This window comes from Salmo salar, chromosome ssa28 (assembly GCF_905237065.1).
Source record: "Salmo salar chromosome ssa28, Ssal_v3.1, whole genome shotgun sequence".
In the NCBI taxonomy this organism is placed as follows: Eukaryota; Metazoa; Chordata; class Actinopteri; order Salmoniformes; family Salmonidae; genus Salmo; species Salmo salar.
Genome location: NC_059469.1, coordinates 496,455 through 512,959, shown reverse-complemented (window position 1 = coordinate 512,959; position 16,505 = coordinate 496,455). Strand labels below are relative to the sequence as shown.

General features: G+C 44.6%; 1 protein-coding gene across 3 annotated transcripts in view; it reads right to left on the bottom strand.

Moving 5' to 3' along the window:
- LOC123723868 (uncharacterized) overlaps positions 1-16,505 on the bottom strand; it is a 46,926-nt gene that overhangs the window by 4,379 nt on the left and 26,042 nt on the right. For all 3 annotated transcript variants that reach the window (XM_045710136.1, XM_014178989.2, XM_045710135.1), the window contains exon 2: positions 3,554-6,015. In XM_045710136.1, coding sequence (XP_045566092.1) covers positions 3,554-5,845 — 2,292 coding nt within the window. In that variant the 5' untranslated portion in view covers positions 5,846-6,015. The remainder of the gene's footprint in view (positions 1-3,553; positions 6,016-16,505) is intronic.

The window sequence follows — 16,505 nt, the reverse complement described above, 5'->3', positions numbered from 1 at the left end:
TTGTTCGATAAAGTTCATATTTATATCCAAAAACAGCATTTTACATTGGCGCGTGATGTTCAGATAATGTATTCCCACCAGAACCTCCGGTGAATGAGCACATCAATTTACAAAAATACTCATCATAAACGTTGACAAAATACATACAAATGATTTAAAGAATTAAAGATACACTACTCCTTGATGCAACCGCTGTGTCAGATTTTAAAATAGCTTTACGGAGAAAGCAAATTTTTCAAAATTCTGAGTACATAGCTCGCCATCAAAGCAAGCTATACAGATACCCGCCAAGTTCTGGGGTCAACTAAACTCAGAATTAGTATTATAAATATTCTCTTACCTTTGCTGATCTTCGTCAGAATGTACTCCCAGGACTGCTACTTCCACAAGAAATGTTATTTTTGTTCGAAATAATCCATATTTATGTCCAAAAACCTCAGTTTTGTTCGTGCATTCAGGTCACTATCCAAAGGCATAATGCGCGAGCGTAATTCGAGACACGAAAAGTCAAAATGTTCCATTACCGTTCGTAGAAACATGTCAAACGTTGTTTACAATCAATCTTTAGGGTATTTTTTATGTAAAAATGCAATAATATTCCAACCGGACAATAGCGTATTCATTCCAGGAGAAAAAGAAGGAACGGCGCGCTCGCGGGATCGCGCATCACCAAGCCCTTTGTCCTCAGGCAGTCCACTCATTGACTGAGCTACTATTCTCTGCCCAGTAACAGGAGAATGATGAAAAAACTTTCTGAAGGCTGTTGACAGCCAATGGAAGCCTTAGGAAGTGCAACGTGACCAGACACTGTAGTTTCGATAGGGATTCAAAAGAAGAACTACAATCCTCAGATTTCCCACTTCCTGGTTGGATTTTTCTCAGGTTTTTGCCTGCCATATGAGTTCTGTTATACTCACAGACATCATTCAAACAGTTTTAGAAACTTCAGAGTGTTTTCTATCCAAATCTACTAATAATATGCATATTCTAATTTCTGGGCCCGAGTAGTAGGCAGTTTAATTTGGGTACGTTTTTCATCCGGCCGTGAAAATACTGCCCCCTATACCTTAACAGGTTTTAAATAGCCATCACTAGCCGGCTTCCACCCGGTTACATAACCCTGCACCTTAGAGGCTGCTGCCCCATATACATAGACTTGGAATCACTGGCCACTTTAATAATGTTTAAACAATGTTTAAATGCTGAGAACTGGCAGGAAAAGTGGTCTGTTACCTCAACTAATAGGGCCTGTGATTGGCTGAGCTATTGTCAATGAACAGCATTCTTCTGTCTTCTTCTATTCCTCATATGTATATACTGTATTCTATTCCACTGTATTTTAGTCAATGCTACTCCGACATTGCTAAATCTAATATTTATATATTTCTTAATTCCATTCTTTTACTTTTAGATTTGTGTGTATTCTTGTTAGATACTACTGAACTGTTGGAGCTAGGAACACAAGCATTTTGCTACACCCACAATAACATCTGCTAAATATGTGTATGTGACCAATTCAATTTGATATGATATGGAGAGACACGTTTTGTAGCCTTTTACTGCTAAGGAAGCTACCATCCTCTGCCTCAGCCTGACCTATTGTTCAGTGGCATAGGGCACTTTACACCTCTGTGTTAGGGACCAGGTTGCCAAGGAACACAGTCAGCTGACCTGGTCAGCCAATCACAGGCCCTATTAGTTGAGGTAACAGACCCCTTTTCCTGCCAGTTCTTTAGTTGGACACAGGGGTGCAGAGACAACAGATCAGAAGAACTCACCACCTGCACCACCTCAACACAACTCACCACTGGACCCAAGCTACCACCATGTCTGTTAGGCAGTCCAGTGCGTGAATGACCACAAAACCACTATACACTATGACTACAACAATTGCAGTTGTCTATCCTCCTTGTTTGGCGTGTGGTAATAAACGTGTGTTCCGTACATCTGTCTCCTACCGGTCATTTACGTCCTCTAAACTGGCATCCCTATCAGTTGGTGGCACTCTTTTACAGTCACACACACATGGTAAAATTAACAAAATACAAAATATATTTAGTTAACCTCTCTAGGGTAGGGGGCAGTATTTTCACGGCCGGATAAAAAACGTACCCGATTTAAACTGGTTACTACTCTTTTCCAGAATCGAGAATATGCACATATTTGGTAGATTTGGATAGAAAACACTCTAAAGTTTATAAAACTGTTTGAATGGTGTCTGTGAGTATAACAGAACTCATATGGCAGGCCAAAACCTGAGAAGATTCCATACAGGAAGTGCCCTCTCTGACCATTTCTTGTGCTTCTGTGGCATCTCTGTCGAAAATACAGGATCTCTGCTTTAACGTGACAATTTCTAAGGCTCCCATAGGCTCTCTGAAGGCGCCAGAAAGTGGAATGAGATCTCTGCTGTCTCTGGGCTAGGTACAGGAGCGCTGTTTGTGAGTGGTCAGGCTGGTGGCTCAGAGACAGGAGACATGGCCCCGAGAAGTGGCCATGTTTTTCTTTCAGCCTTTGAACGAAAACAACGTCGCCCGGTTGGAATATTATCGCTATTTTACGAGAAAAATAGCATAAAAATTGATTTTAAACAGCGTTTGACATGCTTCTAAGTACGGTAATGGAATATTTAGAATTTTTTTGTCACGACATGCGTCCGCGCGTCACCGTTCGGATAGGGACCTGAACGCACGAACAAAACGGAACAAAACGGAACAAAACGGAGGATATTTGAACATAACTATGGATTATTTTGAACCAAAGTCCTGGGAGTGCATTCTGACGAAGAACAGCAAAGGTAATCCAATTTTTCTTATAGTAATTCTGAGTTTAGTGAGCCTCGATGTTGGCGAGTGTCTGTTTAGCTAGCCTTGATGGCCGAGCTATCTACTCAGAATATTGCAAAATGTGCTTTTGCCGAAAAGCAATTTTAAAATCTGACACCGCGATTGCATAAAGGAGTTCTGTATCTATAATTCTTTAAATAATTTATGTATTTTGTAAACGATTATCAAGAGTAATTTAGTAAATTCACCGGAAGTTTTCGGTGTTTGCTAGTTCTGAACGTCACATGCTAATGTAAAAAGCTGTTTTTTGATATAAATATGAACTTCATTGAACAAAACATGCATGTATTGTATAACATAATTTCCTAGGAGTGTCATCTGATGAAGATCATCAAAGGTTAGTGCTGCATTTAGCTGTGGTTTGGGTTTTTGTGACATATTTGCTAGCTTGAAAAATGTCTGTGTGATTATTTCTGGCTGGGTACTCTCCTGACATAATCTAATGTTTTGCTTTCGCTGTAAAGCCTTTTTGAAATCGGACAATGTGGTTAGATTAATGAGAGTCTTGTCTTTAAAATGGTGTAAAATAGTCATATGTTTGAGAAATTGAAGTTATAGCATTTTTACGGTTTTTGTATTTCACGCCACTCGATTCCACTGGCTGTTGACTAGGTGGGACGATTTCGTCCCACATACCCGAGAGAGGTTAACATCAATATATTAAAATGAATATTTCAATGCAACATGTATGAAGAATAATGTCTCACCTGTATCCCTGAGGTGGCAGCCCCTGTCTCGTTGCTCTGGTGGCTGGACTGACTGGACTCTGGGGACACACAGTCCCTTTCCCCCAGGCTGCCGGTCACCCCGCTGGAGCTGCGTGATGAGGACCCTGCTACCCTGATTTGCTCCCCCTCTGGAGGCTCCTCCACCCTCAGCAGGCCTATCTGTTGCCCTGGTCCGTGAACCTCTTCCCCATCCCCATTCAGGCCCTCATCCTCCTCTGGCGAGTCCAGCACCACAGGGCCCAGCAGCAGAACCTCCCTCCTCCTACGCTCGGCCCTTTTCTGCTGGGCCACGCTTAGGGGCTGCTGCCCAGGTCCAGGTCCGTGTATGGGGTTGGAACTGGAGTTTCTGCTCTCCTCCCCCACTAGGTGGCTCCAGGGCTGCCTGGAGGTCCAGCTGACAGGGGCTTCCACCACACTTTGGCGTATGTAGAGCCTACGAGCCAGCTCGGCACTATCCCCCCTGTCAAAGCAGGAGAAGTCGGCTCTCCTGTCCGGCTCGAACGACCAGAAATCTCTAGTGTACTGAGGGGGCCGGCAGCGATGCAGTGTGGGGCTTTCTGTGACTCTGAGCTGGGCTCTCAGCAGCCTGGGGTCTTTCAGAGGGGAGCTGGTCTCGGTTGGGGGAATAGATGGACGGATGAAGCGTGAAGGCAGGGCAGGGGACCCTCCTACACTCACTACTGTGTCTGATAGAATGGAGCTCTGAGCCAGAGCCTGCCCTCTTCCATGCTGTGTCCCGTGATTAGTTGTTGTTGGAGAGTTTGAGTCCTGTGTGCGTGACGATGGTAAAGAGTTTCCAGCCCGGTGAGAGCCAGTGTCGTTCGACGCTGGTGTGTGTTGGCCATGTAAAGGGATATTCATCTTAACTGTCTGATGCTGCAAATGTTGCCCTTGTGCATTTGGGACAGAACTGTCAGCTTCTCCAGACATACATACAGAGTTGGGGCTCTCAACTTCGTCTAAAGCATTGTGCAATGTCAATGAGTTCCTCTTTACCTCTGCTAAAATAGAGGATACTTTAGTAGCCTCCTCTGCAAGCCTCCGGGCCACTTCAGGGCTGTTGGCTGGGGAGGAGGGTTTGCTACAACTTAGCTGATTCAGTACAGTTCCCGCCCCTAGTTTATTTTCAAGTTGGATGATGGTCCCTTGAGAGGAGGAACTGCTGTTACAGGGCTTGTGCACTTGTTTCTGTGTGGTTGGACTACCTGCTAATGCTTTGTCCAGACCTGCCCAGTGGTGTGGGCTCTGGGCCTGGAGCCCCATGCACGAACAGGGTCTTGAGTTAGGAGACATCCCCAGAGCGGCCTGCTTAGCATGGGACGAAAGCTGGACTGAGGCTGAGCTCCTGGGTAATGGCCCGCAAATGGCCCGGTTTCTATCTGCATCCACAGCGTGATTATTGTGGAGATTATTGCAGGCGCTGTGGCGCTGGACAGGAGAACCACCGGCCCAGGACAGGCAGCGGGCCTGCAGGTTGTGGCGGGAGCCCCTGGGACTCTGCTCGAGCCCATGGATGACCTTACTCCTGAACAGGGGGGAACCAAACCCAAACTCCTCCAGGGCACGCTGGGTGGCCGCAATACCGTCAGGATCCAAGACAGGGTGGCGGAGGCTGGGAGAGCCTGCCGGCTGCTGCTGGTGACCCCCTGGGGGACAAAACGCTAGTTTGGGAATGGAGCTGCATGAGGAGCCAGGACTACCCAACCAGATGGGGTCGCTGAGTTTATTCCGGGGGTGGGAAGGTGGGGACGACTGCTCCTCCCTAGACCTCCTCTGACAGGCTGAGTTCTGTGGGCTCTCCACTGTCTTGACGTTAGCCTTCTCAATGTAGCTGAAGGTGACCACCGACCGTTTGCCATTGCCCCCCACCCCCTGCCCTTTGGAGGGGTGTGTGTGTGGGGTGGTGCTCTTCCCAGTCCCAGAAAAGACTGGGGAGTGGGTCAGTGCTGCTGGTAAACTCTGTTGATGGGAGGTGCTAGGCGATTGGGTGCCACTACCTTGGTGGAGCTGGAAGCTCACTTTGTGTCTGGAGGGAGACTGGGTGTGGGTGAAGTTATGGGCCAGGCGGTGTGTTGGAGCTTTGGTAGGAGTTTGGCATTTTGTCTGGCAGGCTAGCTGGGACAAAAGCCCCGCAGGCCGATCCTGTGCTGAGGCTGAGTCACTCCCAGTCCCAAGCCCCTCCACTCCTCCTCCCAAGCCCCCCTTCCCATCCTGCTCTGGGGCTGACCTCACCTCCGCATACAGATGAATGACTTTTCCAGACTGGGACATGACCTCACACTCTGCACATCACGAGGCCAGGAAGAGAGAGAATGATAAAGAAGCGAGAGGAGTGTATCTTGAGGAGATCTTCTTTCCTACTCAGTAAGAATAAGGACATCGTGGACAAATGGGACCAACAGGCCCATAGGTTGCTTCCAGCAGATCTCTAGTCACCATACCTGTAAAAGAGGGAGAGAGGGATGGAGAGAGAGAAAGAAGCATACAGTAGGTAGTGAGAAGTCATACATTTCTGATCATGTGTGTTACACATGGAGATTGTCTGTTAATGAGTGAAGCAATGACTGGGGGATTAAGTGTAAGAGTAAAGAACTGAGGTAGTGAATGATTGAATAAGATAGTAAGGTGAATGAGTGAGAGTAGCAGTAGTACAATAAAGGGTGAACAGCTTTGCCTCAGATAACCTAGAAAAGTAATCCATAATCCCTATAGAATACTGTTCACTCCTGCAGACATGCAGGTACAAACAAGCATTTCTGATCCTCCAATCTAGACTTCAAACCTTTCCAATCTAGACTTTACAACTTTGAGATTATTGGCTTAATCAATAACAAAGGAAAGCTGCTTTTCCTGATGACTAAATGCCACCCTTCTGGCTCTCCACAAGTTTAAAACAGTGGATTAGGTGCCCTAGTAATTGAGAATGACACATTATCCTGATTGGCTGTTACACAGACCCTCTGTCTGGGCCAACGCCATGGGGGGGTCGCTACAACAACAACAACTCCTGGGTCAGTCAGGTCAGTTTGTAAGATGATCTTTATAGTAAATTGAATGACCACTCTAGATCCATCATCTCCTGCCTTTCGTCCTTATCTCATCCATGTTCAATGCCTTTTTTCACACCAAATGACATACTGAGGGGGTTGGACCTACTGTAACGAATACAAAATCTCTTTAGTAATAATGTTACATCTGTAGAAATATACTGTAAATATAGGATGATGCCTTAAATATTATAGGGTGATATATTTCGGTAGTTTTCATTGAGGATATTGAAGATAACACAGGAGCTGAAACACTTGCAGTCAGAACACTGAATGAAACCAATCAGAGCAAAGCACAGTATATATTCTGACAAGACACTTCAAGGGGATTCCGTTTAGGAAGCATTAAACTAGGAAATTAAGGCTTGGTTTTCTTCAGAGGAATCAATTTGACATTGATGCAGTGGGAAGGAGACTATAACTTTTGTCATTGCTTCCCGATATTCTTCTTCTTCAAAACATGTCATAACATAGAACTGGCTATGTATGTCAGCATGCCATACACCATGCTGTCCCTCTGTCATCACAAAAGTTTCAACACACAAAACCTCTATCAGATCGGTGTCCCTAAACCGGGACAGTTGTTGCTCAATATGCGATAATGTGACTAGAATGACGTTGCAAACAACAGCCAACTTGTTGACATGGACATGTCTTATATGGGCAGAAAGCTTAAATTATTGTTAATCTAACTGCTGCAGTGTCCCATTTACAGTAGCTATTACAGTGAGAAAATACCATGCTATTGTTTGAGGATAGTGCACATCAACAAAACACTTGTATCATGGCAACTGGTTTGATACATTCACCTCTGAAGGTAAATAATGTACTTACATTCAGTAATCTTGCTCTGATTTGGCATCCTGAGGGATAAAATGTAGTGTAGTTTTTTTTTTATAAAATACATTTTTATATTCAAATGTAGGAACTGGGTTCTACAATTTGACCACACTGCTGTCTCTGGCTCCACACCCACCCCGCGCGGCCATCCAGATGTGTGAAGGTTAGTGCCTTTTCTGTAGGGAAGCTAATGATCCATCAAGTATGACATTCCTGGGAGTGTGTAAAAACATTTTTTTTGCATGTTCTCAATAGTTATGTACTTGAAAATTTATAAATTGACCAATTTGGCACATTTGGGCAAACTCCTGGCAGACCTGGCAGACAATATTGTGAAGTGATGTAATTCTTCACTGGATCAGTCTGAAACTTTGCACACACACTCCTACCATCTTGTGGACAATATCTGAATTACACATAATCCTACATCAGTGTCTTTCATTTCAAACACATTAGATATTTTACCAGATCTAAGGTGTTATATTCTCCGACATTAATTTCACATTTCCACAAACTTCAAAGTGTTTCCTTTCAAATGGTATCAAGAATATGCGTCTTTGCTTCAGGTCCTGAGCTACAGGCAGTTAGATTTGGGTACGTTATTTTAGGAGGAAATTGAAAAAAAAGGGTCTGATCGTTAAGAAGTCTAACTACTTGCTGAACAAAATGCTTCCAGTTAAGCAATACATGCTGTCAAACTATCAGAAGTTTTGTTTCACATGTTACTCTGAGAAGCTACGTAGAAAGAAGGAGGACAATGAACTCAAGAGGAAGAGGGTAGCTAAGAATGACAGATTGAAGTTAGGACTTGAGAAAGTGTGCGTTTGTGGGGCACAAAGAGGACTTGACAGCATTTGAGACTTGGCATGCCAAACACACACATGAAAGCACGTGCGCGGACGCACACACACACACACAAACACACAAACACACAAAGCATTTTCCCTTGACTACTCCTCTATCCCACTAACAGCTTATATCCCTTCTCTTACCCCTTTTGGGTAACTATTATTTCACCTACTTTTTACCCTATGTCATAAGAGCACACGTTTAACTTCATAACAAACATGTTTCCCCAACTCAAGAGGTTATATTAAGAAATATGACTATAAAAGTAACAATTAAAGTGACAGGGTTGACCATAACAGGGTTGAAAATGTCATCTTAATTTAGCCATAGCTCTCATTGTGACAGAGGGAATAGAAGCTTGTTGTGTGCAACAGGGAGCGGGAGCGTAACAAAACATTTACACTTCTCAAAACATTTCTAGCCTATCTATCTATGGGTAACAGGGTTGACGTGGTATGCTTGACACACTCAGTTTTCAACCACAAAACAACAGGAAATGGCCAAAAAGAGTAGAACCAGCTCACCTGCTTTTACACTATGATTTGACTATTAGATGGTCTATGTTTCTTTGGGAGAAACAAAAATCTATAAAATATATTAAAACGAAAGTTCAGTTCATGTAACAGGGATGACCTTAGGGGAAAATGTAAATACATCCCTAATCATATGAAATATCAAAGCAACAAAATAACTAGGGCTTTACAATAATGGTGAAAACTTGGGGTAATGTTGGGGTTACGTGGGTTAAAATTTTCCTTACTCGTCCTCTGTAGCTCACTTTGTAAAGCATGGTGCTTGCAACGAAAGGATAGTGAGTTTAATCCCTGGGACAATTGCTACATATGCACGTACGACTGCAAGTCGCTTTGGATAAAAATGTCTGCTAAATGGCATATATTATACACTACCATTGAAAAGTTTTGGGTCACTTAGAAATGTCCTTGTTTTTGAAAGAAAAGAAAGCACATTTTTTGTCCATTAAAATAACATCAAATTGATCAGAAATACAGTGTAGACATTGTTAATGTGGTAAATGACTATTGTAGCTGGAAACAGCTGCTTTTGTATGGAATATCTACATAGGCGTAAAGAGGCCCATTATCAGCAACCATCACTCCTGTATTCCAATGGCATGTTGTGTTAGCTTACATTTACATTTACATTTGTTCTGGAACTCCAATTTGAGCAGCAGCAGCTGAAAAATGAGCTCCTACAAATATTGAAATTTACATGGTTTTTAGAGTGAAGTACATCGGAAAAAAGCAAAAGAAAACTGCAAGACTGAATAGGAGAAAAAACAAGCAACAAACAAAGAAGATAGGCTTTTGAAAAATAACTATTTTTCATAAAATTGTAGTTATCTTAGCTAGCTGAATTGTTTACCAGTTGCTAAGCAGTTGCTAGGGACTCTTTTGGAAGAAGCTAGCTAGCTAACGAAGAACAACAAAGAATATCTAGTTAACAGAAGAAAAGAAAGAGAAAATCAGGACAGAAGAAAAAGGATATCAAAGTGAAACAGTTCTCTAAAGACACAAGAGACAATAATACAAGAAACAACACTTCTGTAGCTTGTCAACTATGTGTCTGTCTATCCCTGTTCTCTCCCCTCTGCACAGGCCATACAAACGCTTCACACCGCGTGGCCGCTGCCACTCTAACCTGGTGGTCCCAGCGCGCACGACCCACGTGGAGTTCCAGGTCTCCGGCAGCCTCTGGAACTGCCGGTCTGCAGCCAACAAGGCTGAGTTCATCTCAGCCTATGCTACCCTCCAGTCCCTAGACTTCCTGGCGCTGACGGAAACATGGATTACCACAGATAACACTGCTACTCCTACTGCTCTCTCTTCGTCTGCCCACGTGTTCTCGCATACCCTTAGAGCATCGAGCCAGCGGGGTGGTGGCACTGGAATCCTCATCTCTCCCAAGTGGACATTCTCTCTTTCTCCCCTGACCCATCTGTCTATCTCCTCATTTGAATTCCATGCTGTCACAGTTACCAGCCCTTTCAAGCTTAACATCCTTATCATTTATCGCCCTCCAGGTTCCCTTGGAGAGTTCATCAATGAGCTTGACGCCTTGATAAGTTCCTTTCCTGAAGATGGCTCACCTCTCACAGTTCTGGGTGACTTTAACCTCCCCACGTCTACCTTTGACTCATTCCTCTCTGCCTCCTTCTTTCCACTCCTCTCCTCTTTTGACCTCACCCTCTCACCTTCCCCCCCTACTCACAAGGCAGGCAATACGCTTGACCTCATCTTTACTAGATGCTGTTCTTCCACTAATCTCATTGCAACTCCCCTCCAAATCTCCGACCACTACCTTGTATCCTTTTCCCTCTTGCTCTCATCCAACACTTCTCACTCTGCCCCTACTCGGATGGTATTGCGCCGTCCCAACCTTCGCTCTCTCTCTCCCGCTACTCTCTCCTCTTCCATCCTATCATCTCTTCCCTCTGCTCAAACCTTCTCCAACCTATCTCCTGATTCTGCCTCCTCAACCCTCCTCTCCTCCCTTTCTGCATCCTTTGATTTTCTCTGTCCCCTATTCTCCAGGCCGGCTCGGTCCTCCCCTCCTGCTCCGTGGCTCGACGACTCACTACGAGCTCACAGAACAGGGCTCCGGGCAGCCGAGCGGAAATGGAGGAAAACTCGCCTCCCTGCGGACCTGGCATCCTTTCACTCCCTCCTCTCTACATTCTCCTCTTCTGTCTCTGCTGCTAAAGCCACTTTCTACCACTCTAAATTCCAAGCATCTGCCTCTAACCCTAGGAAGCTCTTTGCTACCTTCTCCTCCGTACTGAATTCTCCTCCCCCCCCTCCTCCCTCTCTGCGGATGACTTCGTCAACCATTTTGAAAAGAAGGTTGACGATATCCGATCCTCGTTTGCTAAGTCAAACGACACCGCTGGTCCTGCTCACACTGCCCTACCCTGTGCTTTGACCTCTTTCTCCCATCTCTCTCCAGATGAAATCTCGCGTCTTGTGACGGCCGGCCGCCCAACAACCTGCCCACTTGACCCTATCCCCTCCTCTCTTCTCCAGACCATTTCCGGAGACCTTCTCCCCTACCTCACCTCGCTCATCAACTCATCCTTGACCGCTGGCTACGTCCCTTCCGTCTTCAAGAGAGCGAGAGTTGCACCCCTTCTGAAAAAACCTGCACTCGATCCCTCCGATGTCAACAACTACAGACCAGTATCCCTTCTTTCTTTTCTCTCCAAAACTCTTGAACGTGCCGTCCTTGGCCAGCTCTCCTGCTATCTCTCTCAGAATGACCTTCTTGATCCTAATCAGTCAGGTTTCAAGACTGGGCATTCAACTGAGACTGCTCTTCTCTGTGTCACGGAGGCTCTCCGCACTGCTAAAGCTAACTCTCTCTCCTCTGCTCTCATCCTTCTAGACCTATCTTCTGCCTTTGATACTGTGAACCATCAGATCCTCCTCTCCACCCTCTCCGAGTTGGGCATCTCCGGCGCGGCCCACGCTTGGATTGCGTCCTACCTGACAGGTCGCTCCTACCAGGTGGCGTGGCGAGAATCTGTCTCCGAACCACGTGCTCTCACCACTGGTGTCCCCCAGGGCTCTGTTCTAGGCCCTCTCCTATTCTCGCTATACACCAAGTCACTTGGCTCTGTCATATCCTCACATGGTCTCTCCTATCATTGCTATGCAGACGACACACAATTAATCTTCTCCTTTCCCCCTTCTGATAACCAGGCGGCGAATCGCATCTCTGCATGTCTGTCAGACATATCAGTGTGGATGACGGATCACCACCTCAAGCTGAACCTCGGCAAGACGGAGCTGCTCTTCCTCCCGGGGAAGGACTGCCCGTTCCATGATCTCGCCATCACGGTTGACAACTCCCTTGTGTCCTCCTCCCAGAGTGCTAAGAACCTTGGCGTGATCCTGGACAACACCCTGTCGTTCTCCACTAACATCAAGGCGGTGAACCGATCCTGTAGGTTCATGCTCTACAACATTCGCAGAGTACGACCCTGCCTCACACAGGAAGCGGCGCAGGTCCTAATCCAGGCACTTGTCATCTCCCGTCTGGATTACTGCAACTCGCTGTTGGCTGGGCTCCCTGCCTGTGCCATTAAACCCCTACAACTCATCCAGAACGCCGCAGCCCGTCTGGTGTTCAACCTTCCCAAGTTCTCTCACGTCACCCCGCTCCTCCGCTCTCTCCACTGGCTTCCAGTTGAAGCTCGCATCCGCTACAAGACCATGGTGATTGCCTACGGAGCTGTGAAGGGAACGGCACCTCCATACCTTCAGGCTCTGATCAGGCCCTCTACCCAAACAAGGGCACTGCGTTCATCCACCTCTGGCCTGCTGGCCCCCCTACCTCTGAGGAAGCACAGTTCCCGCTCAGCCCAGTCAAAACTGTTCGCTGCTCTGGCACCCCAATGGTGGAACAAGCTCCCTCACGACGCCAGGACAGCGGAGTCAATCACCACCTTCCGGAGACACCTGAAACCCCACCTCTTTAACCTCTCTAGGCTAGGCGGGACGAATTCGTCCCACCTACGTAACAGCCACTGCCAGCCTGTGGCGCGATTTTCAAAACCTTAAAAATCCTATTACTTCAATTTCTCAAACATATGACTATTTTACAGCCATTTAAAGACAAGACTCTCGTTAATCTAACCACACTGTCCAATTTCAAAAAGGCTTTACAACGAAAGCAAAACATTAGATTATGTCAGCAGAGTACCAAGCCAGAAATAATCAGACACCCATTTTTCAAGCCAGCATATAATGTCACCAAAACCCAGAAGACAGCTAAATGCAGCACTCACCTTTGATGATCTTCATCAGATGACAACCCTAGGACATTATGTTATACAATACATGCATGTTTTGTTCAATCAAGTTCATATTTATATCAAAAACCAGCTTTTTACATTAGCATGTGACGTTCAGAACTAGCATACCCCCGCAAACTTCCGGGAATTCGCTAACATTTTACTAAATTACTCACGATAAACGTTCACAAAAAGCATAACAATTATTTTAAGAATTATAGATACAGACCTCCTCTATGCACTCGATATGTCCGATTTTAAAATAGCTTTTTGGTGAAAGCACATTTTGCAATATTCTAAGTACATAGCCCAGGCATCACGGGCTCGCTATTTAGACACCCGGCAAATCTAGCACTCACCATAATCATATTTACTATTATAAAAGTTTGATTACCTTTTGTTGTCTTCGTCAGAATGCACACCCAGGACTGCTACTTCAATAACAAATGTTGGTTTGGTCCAAAATAATCCATCGTTATATCCGAATAGCGGCGTTTTGTTCGTGCGTTCCAGACACTATCCGAAATAGTAAAGAAGTGTCGTGCGCATGGCGCAATTCGTGACAATAAAATTCTAAGTATTCCATTACCGTACTTCGAAGCATGTCAACCGCTGTTTAAAATCAATTTTTACGACATTTTTCTCGTAGAAAAGCGATAATATTCCGACAGGGAATCTCCTTTTCGGCAAACAGAGGAAAAAATCCCAAAGGCGGGGGCGGTCGGGGTCATGCGCATAAGCCAGTGTCCCTTGATCGGCCACTTGAGAAAGGCGATAATGTGTTTCAGCCTGGGGCTGGAATGACGACATTCTGTTTTTTCCCGGGCTCTGAGCGCCTATGGACGACGTGGGAAGTGTCACGTTAGAGCAGAGATCCTTAGTAAATGATAGAGATGGAAAAGAAGTTCAAGAAATGGTCAGACAGGCCACTTCCTGTAAAGGAATCTCTCAGGTTTTGACCTGCCATTTGAGTTCTGTTATACTCACAGACACCATTCAAACAGTTTTAGAAAATTTAGCGTGTTTTCTATCCATATGTAATAAGTATATGCATATTCTAGTTACTGGGTAGGAGTGGTAACCAGATTAAATCGGGTATGTTTTTTATCCAGCCGTGTCAATACTGCCCCCTATCCTAAACAGGTTAAGGAATACCTAGGATAGGATAAAGTAATCCTACCCCCTCCCCCCCCCCCTTAAAAGATTTAGATGCACTATTGTAAAGTGGTTGTTCCACTGGATATCATAAGGTGAATGCACCAATTTGTAAGTCGCTCTGGATAAGAGCGTCTGCTAAATGACTTAAATGTAAATGTGTTAGCTAATCCAAGTTTATCATTTTAAACGGCTAATTGATCATTAGAAAACCCTTAGGCAATTATGTTAGCACAGCTGAAAACTGTTGATTAAAGAAGCAATAAAACGGGCCTTCTTTAGACTAGTATCTGGAGCATCAGCATTTGTGGGTTCAATTACAGGCTAAAAATGGCCAGAAACAAATAACTTCCTTCTGAAACTTGTCAGTCTTTTCTTGTTCTGAGAAATTAAAGCTATTTCATGTGAGAAATTGCCAAGAAACTGAAGATGTGTACTACTCCCTTCACAGAACAGTGCAAACTTGCTCTAACCAGAGTAGAAAGAGGAGTGGGAGGCCACGGTGCACAACTGAGCAAGAGGACAAGTACATTAGAGTGTCTAGTTTGAGAAACAGATGCCTCACAAGTCCTCAACTGGCAGCTTCATTAAATAGTACACACAAAACACCAGTCATATGGGAAAACAAAACACGGAGCATGCATATTATCTCTCTGATTACAATGAAGAGCAAAACATGCCGCTCCGTTCTCAGCCAGCTGCAGTTTAACTAGGTCTTTCTTTGCAGCAGTTGACCATATGACTGGACAATAATCAAGAAGAGATAAAACAAGAGCCTGCAGGACTTTTTTGTGTGCAAAGCTGTCATCAAGTCAAAGGGGGGCTACTTTGAAGAATCTCAAATCTCAAATATATTTTGATTTGTTTAACCTGTTGGGGGTAGGGGGCAGTATTGACACGGCCGGATAAAAAACGTACCCGATTTAATCTGGTTACTACTCCTGCCCAGTAACTAGAATATGCATATAATTATTGGCTTTGGATAGAAAACACCCTAAAGTTTCTAAAACTGTTTGAATGGTGTCTGTGAGTATGACAGAACTCATATGGCAGGCAAAAACCTGAGAGGATTCTATATGGGAAGTGGCCTGTCTGACAAGTTGTTCTTCATCTTGGCTCTTTTTATTGAAGACTGAGGATCTTTGCTCTAACGTGACACTTCCTACGGCTCCCATAGGCTCTCAGAGCCCGGGAAAAAGCTGAACGATATCGAGGCAGCCTCTGGCTGAAACACATTATCGCTTTTGGCAAGTGGCCGATCAGAGTACTATGGGCTTAGGCGCGTGCCCGAGTCGACCCCATGCTTTATTTTCTTTCGTCTGTTTACCTAAATGCAGATTCCCGGTCGGAATATTATCACTTTTTTACGAGAAAAATGGCATAAAAATGGATTTTAAACAGCGGTTGACATGCTTCGAAGTACGGTAATGGAATATTTACAATTTTTTTGTCACGAAATGCGCCATGCTCGTAACCCTTATTTACCCTTGCGGATAGTGTCTTGAACGCACGAACAAAACGCCGCTATTTGGATACAACTATGGATTATTTGGGACCAAACCAACATTTGTTATTGAAGTAGAAGTCCTGGGAGTGCATTCTGACGAAGAACACCAAAGGTAATAACATTTTTCTTATAGTAAATCTGACTTTGGTGAGTGCTAAACTTGCTGGGTGTCTAAATAGCTAGCCCTGTGATGCCGGGCTATCTACTGAGAATATTGCAAAATGTGCTTTCACCGAAAAGCTATTTTAAAATCGGACATATCGAGTGCATAGAGGAGTTCTGTATCTATAATTCTTAAAATAATTGTTATGTCTTTTGTGAACGTCTATCGTGAGTAATTTAGTAAATTCACCGGCAGTGTTCGGTGGGAATGCTAGTCACATGCTAGTGACATGCTAATGTAAAAAAGCTGGTTTTTGATATAAATATGAACTTGATTGAACAAAACATGCATGTATTGTATAACATAATGTCCTAGGGTTGTCATCTGATGAAGATCATCAAAGGTTAGTGCTGCATTTAGCTGTGGTTTTGTTTTTTGTGACATTATATGCTAGCTTGAAAAATGGGTGTCTGATTATTTCTGGCTGGGTACTCTGCTGACATAATCTAATGTTTTGCTTTCGTTGTAAAGCCTTTTTGAAATCGGACAGTGTGGTTAGATTAACGAGAGTCTTGTCTTTAAAATGGTGTAAAATAGTCATATGTTTGAGAAATTGAAGT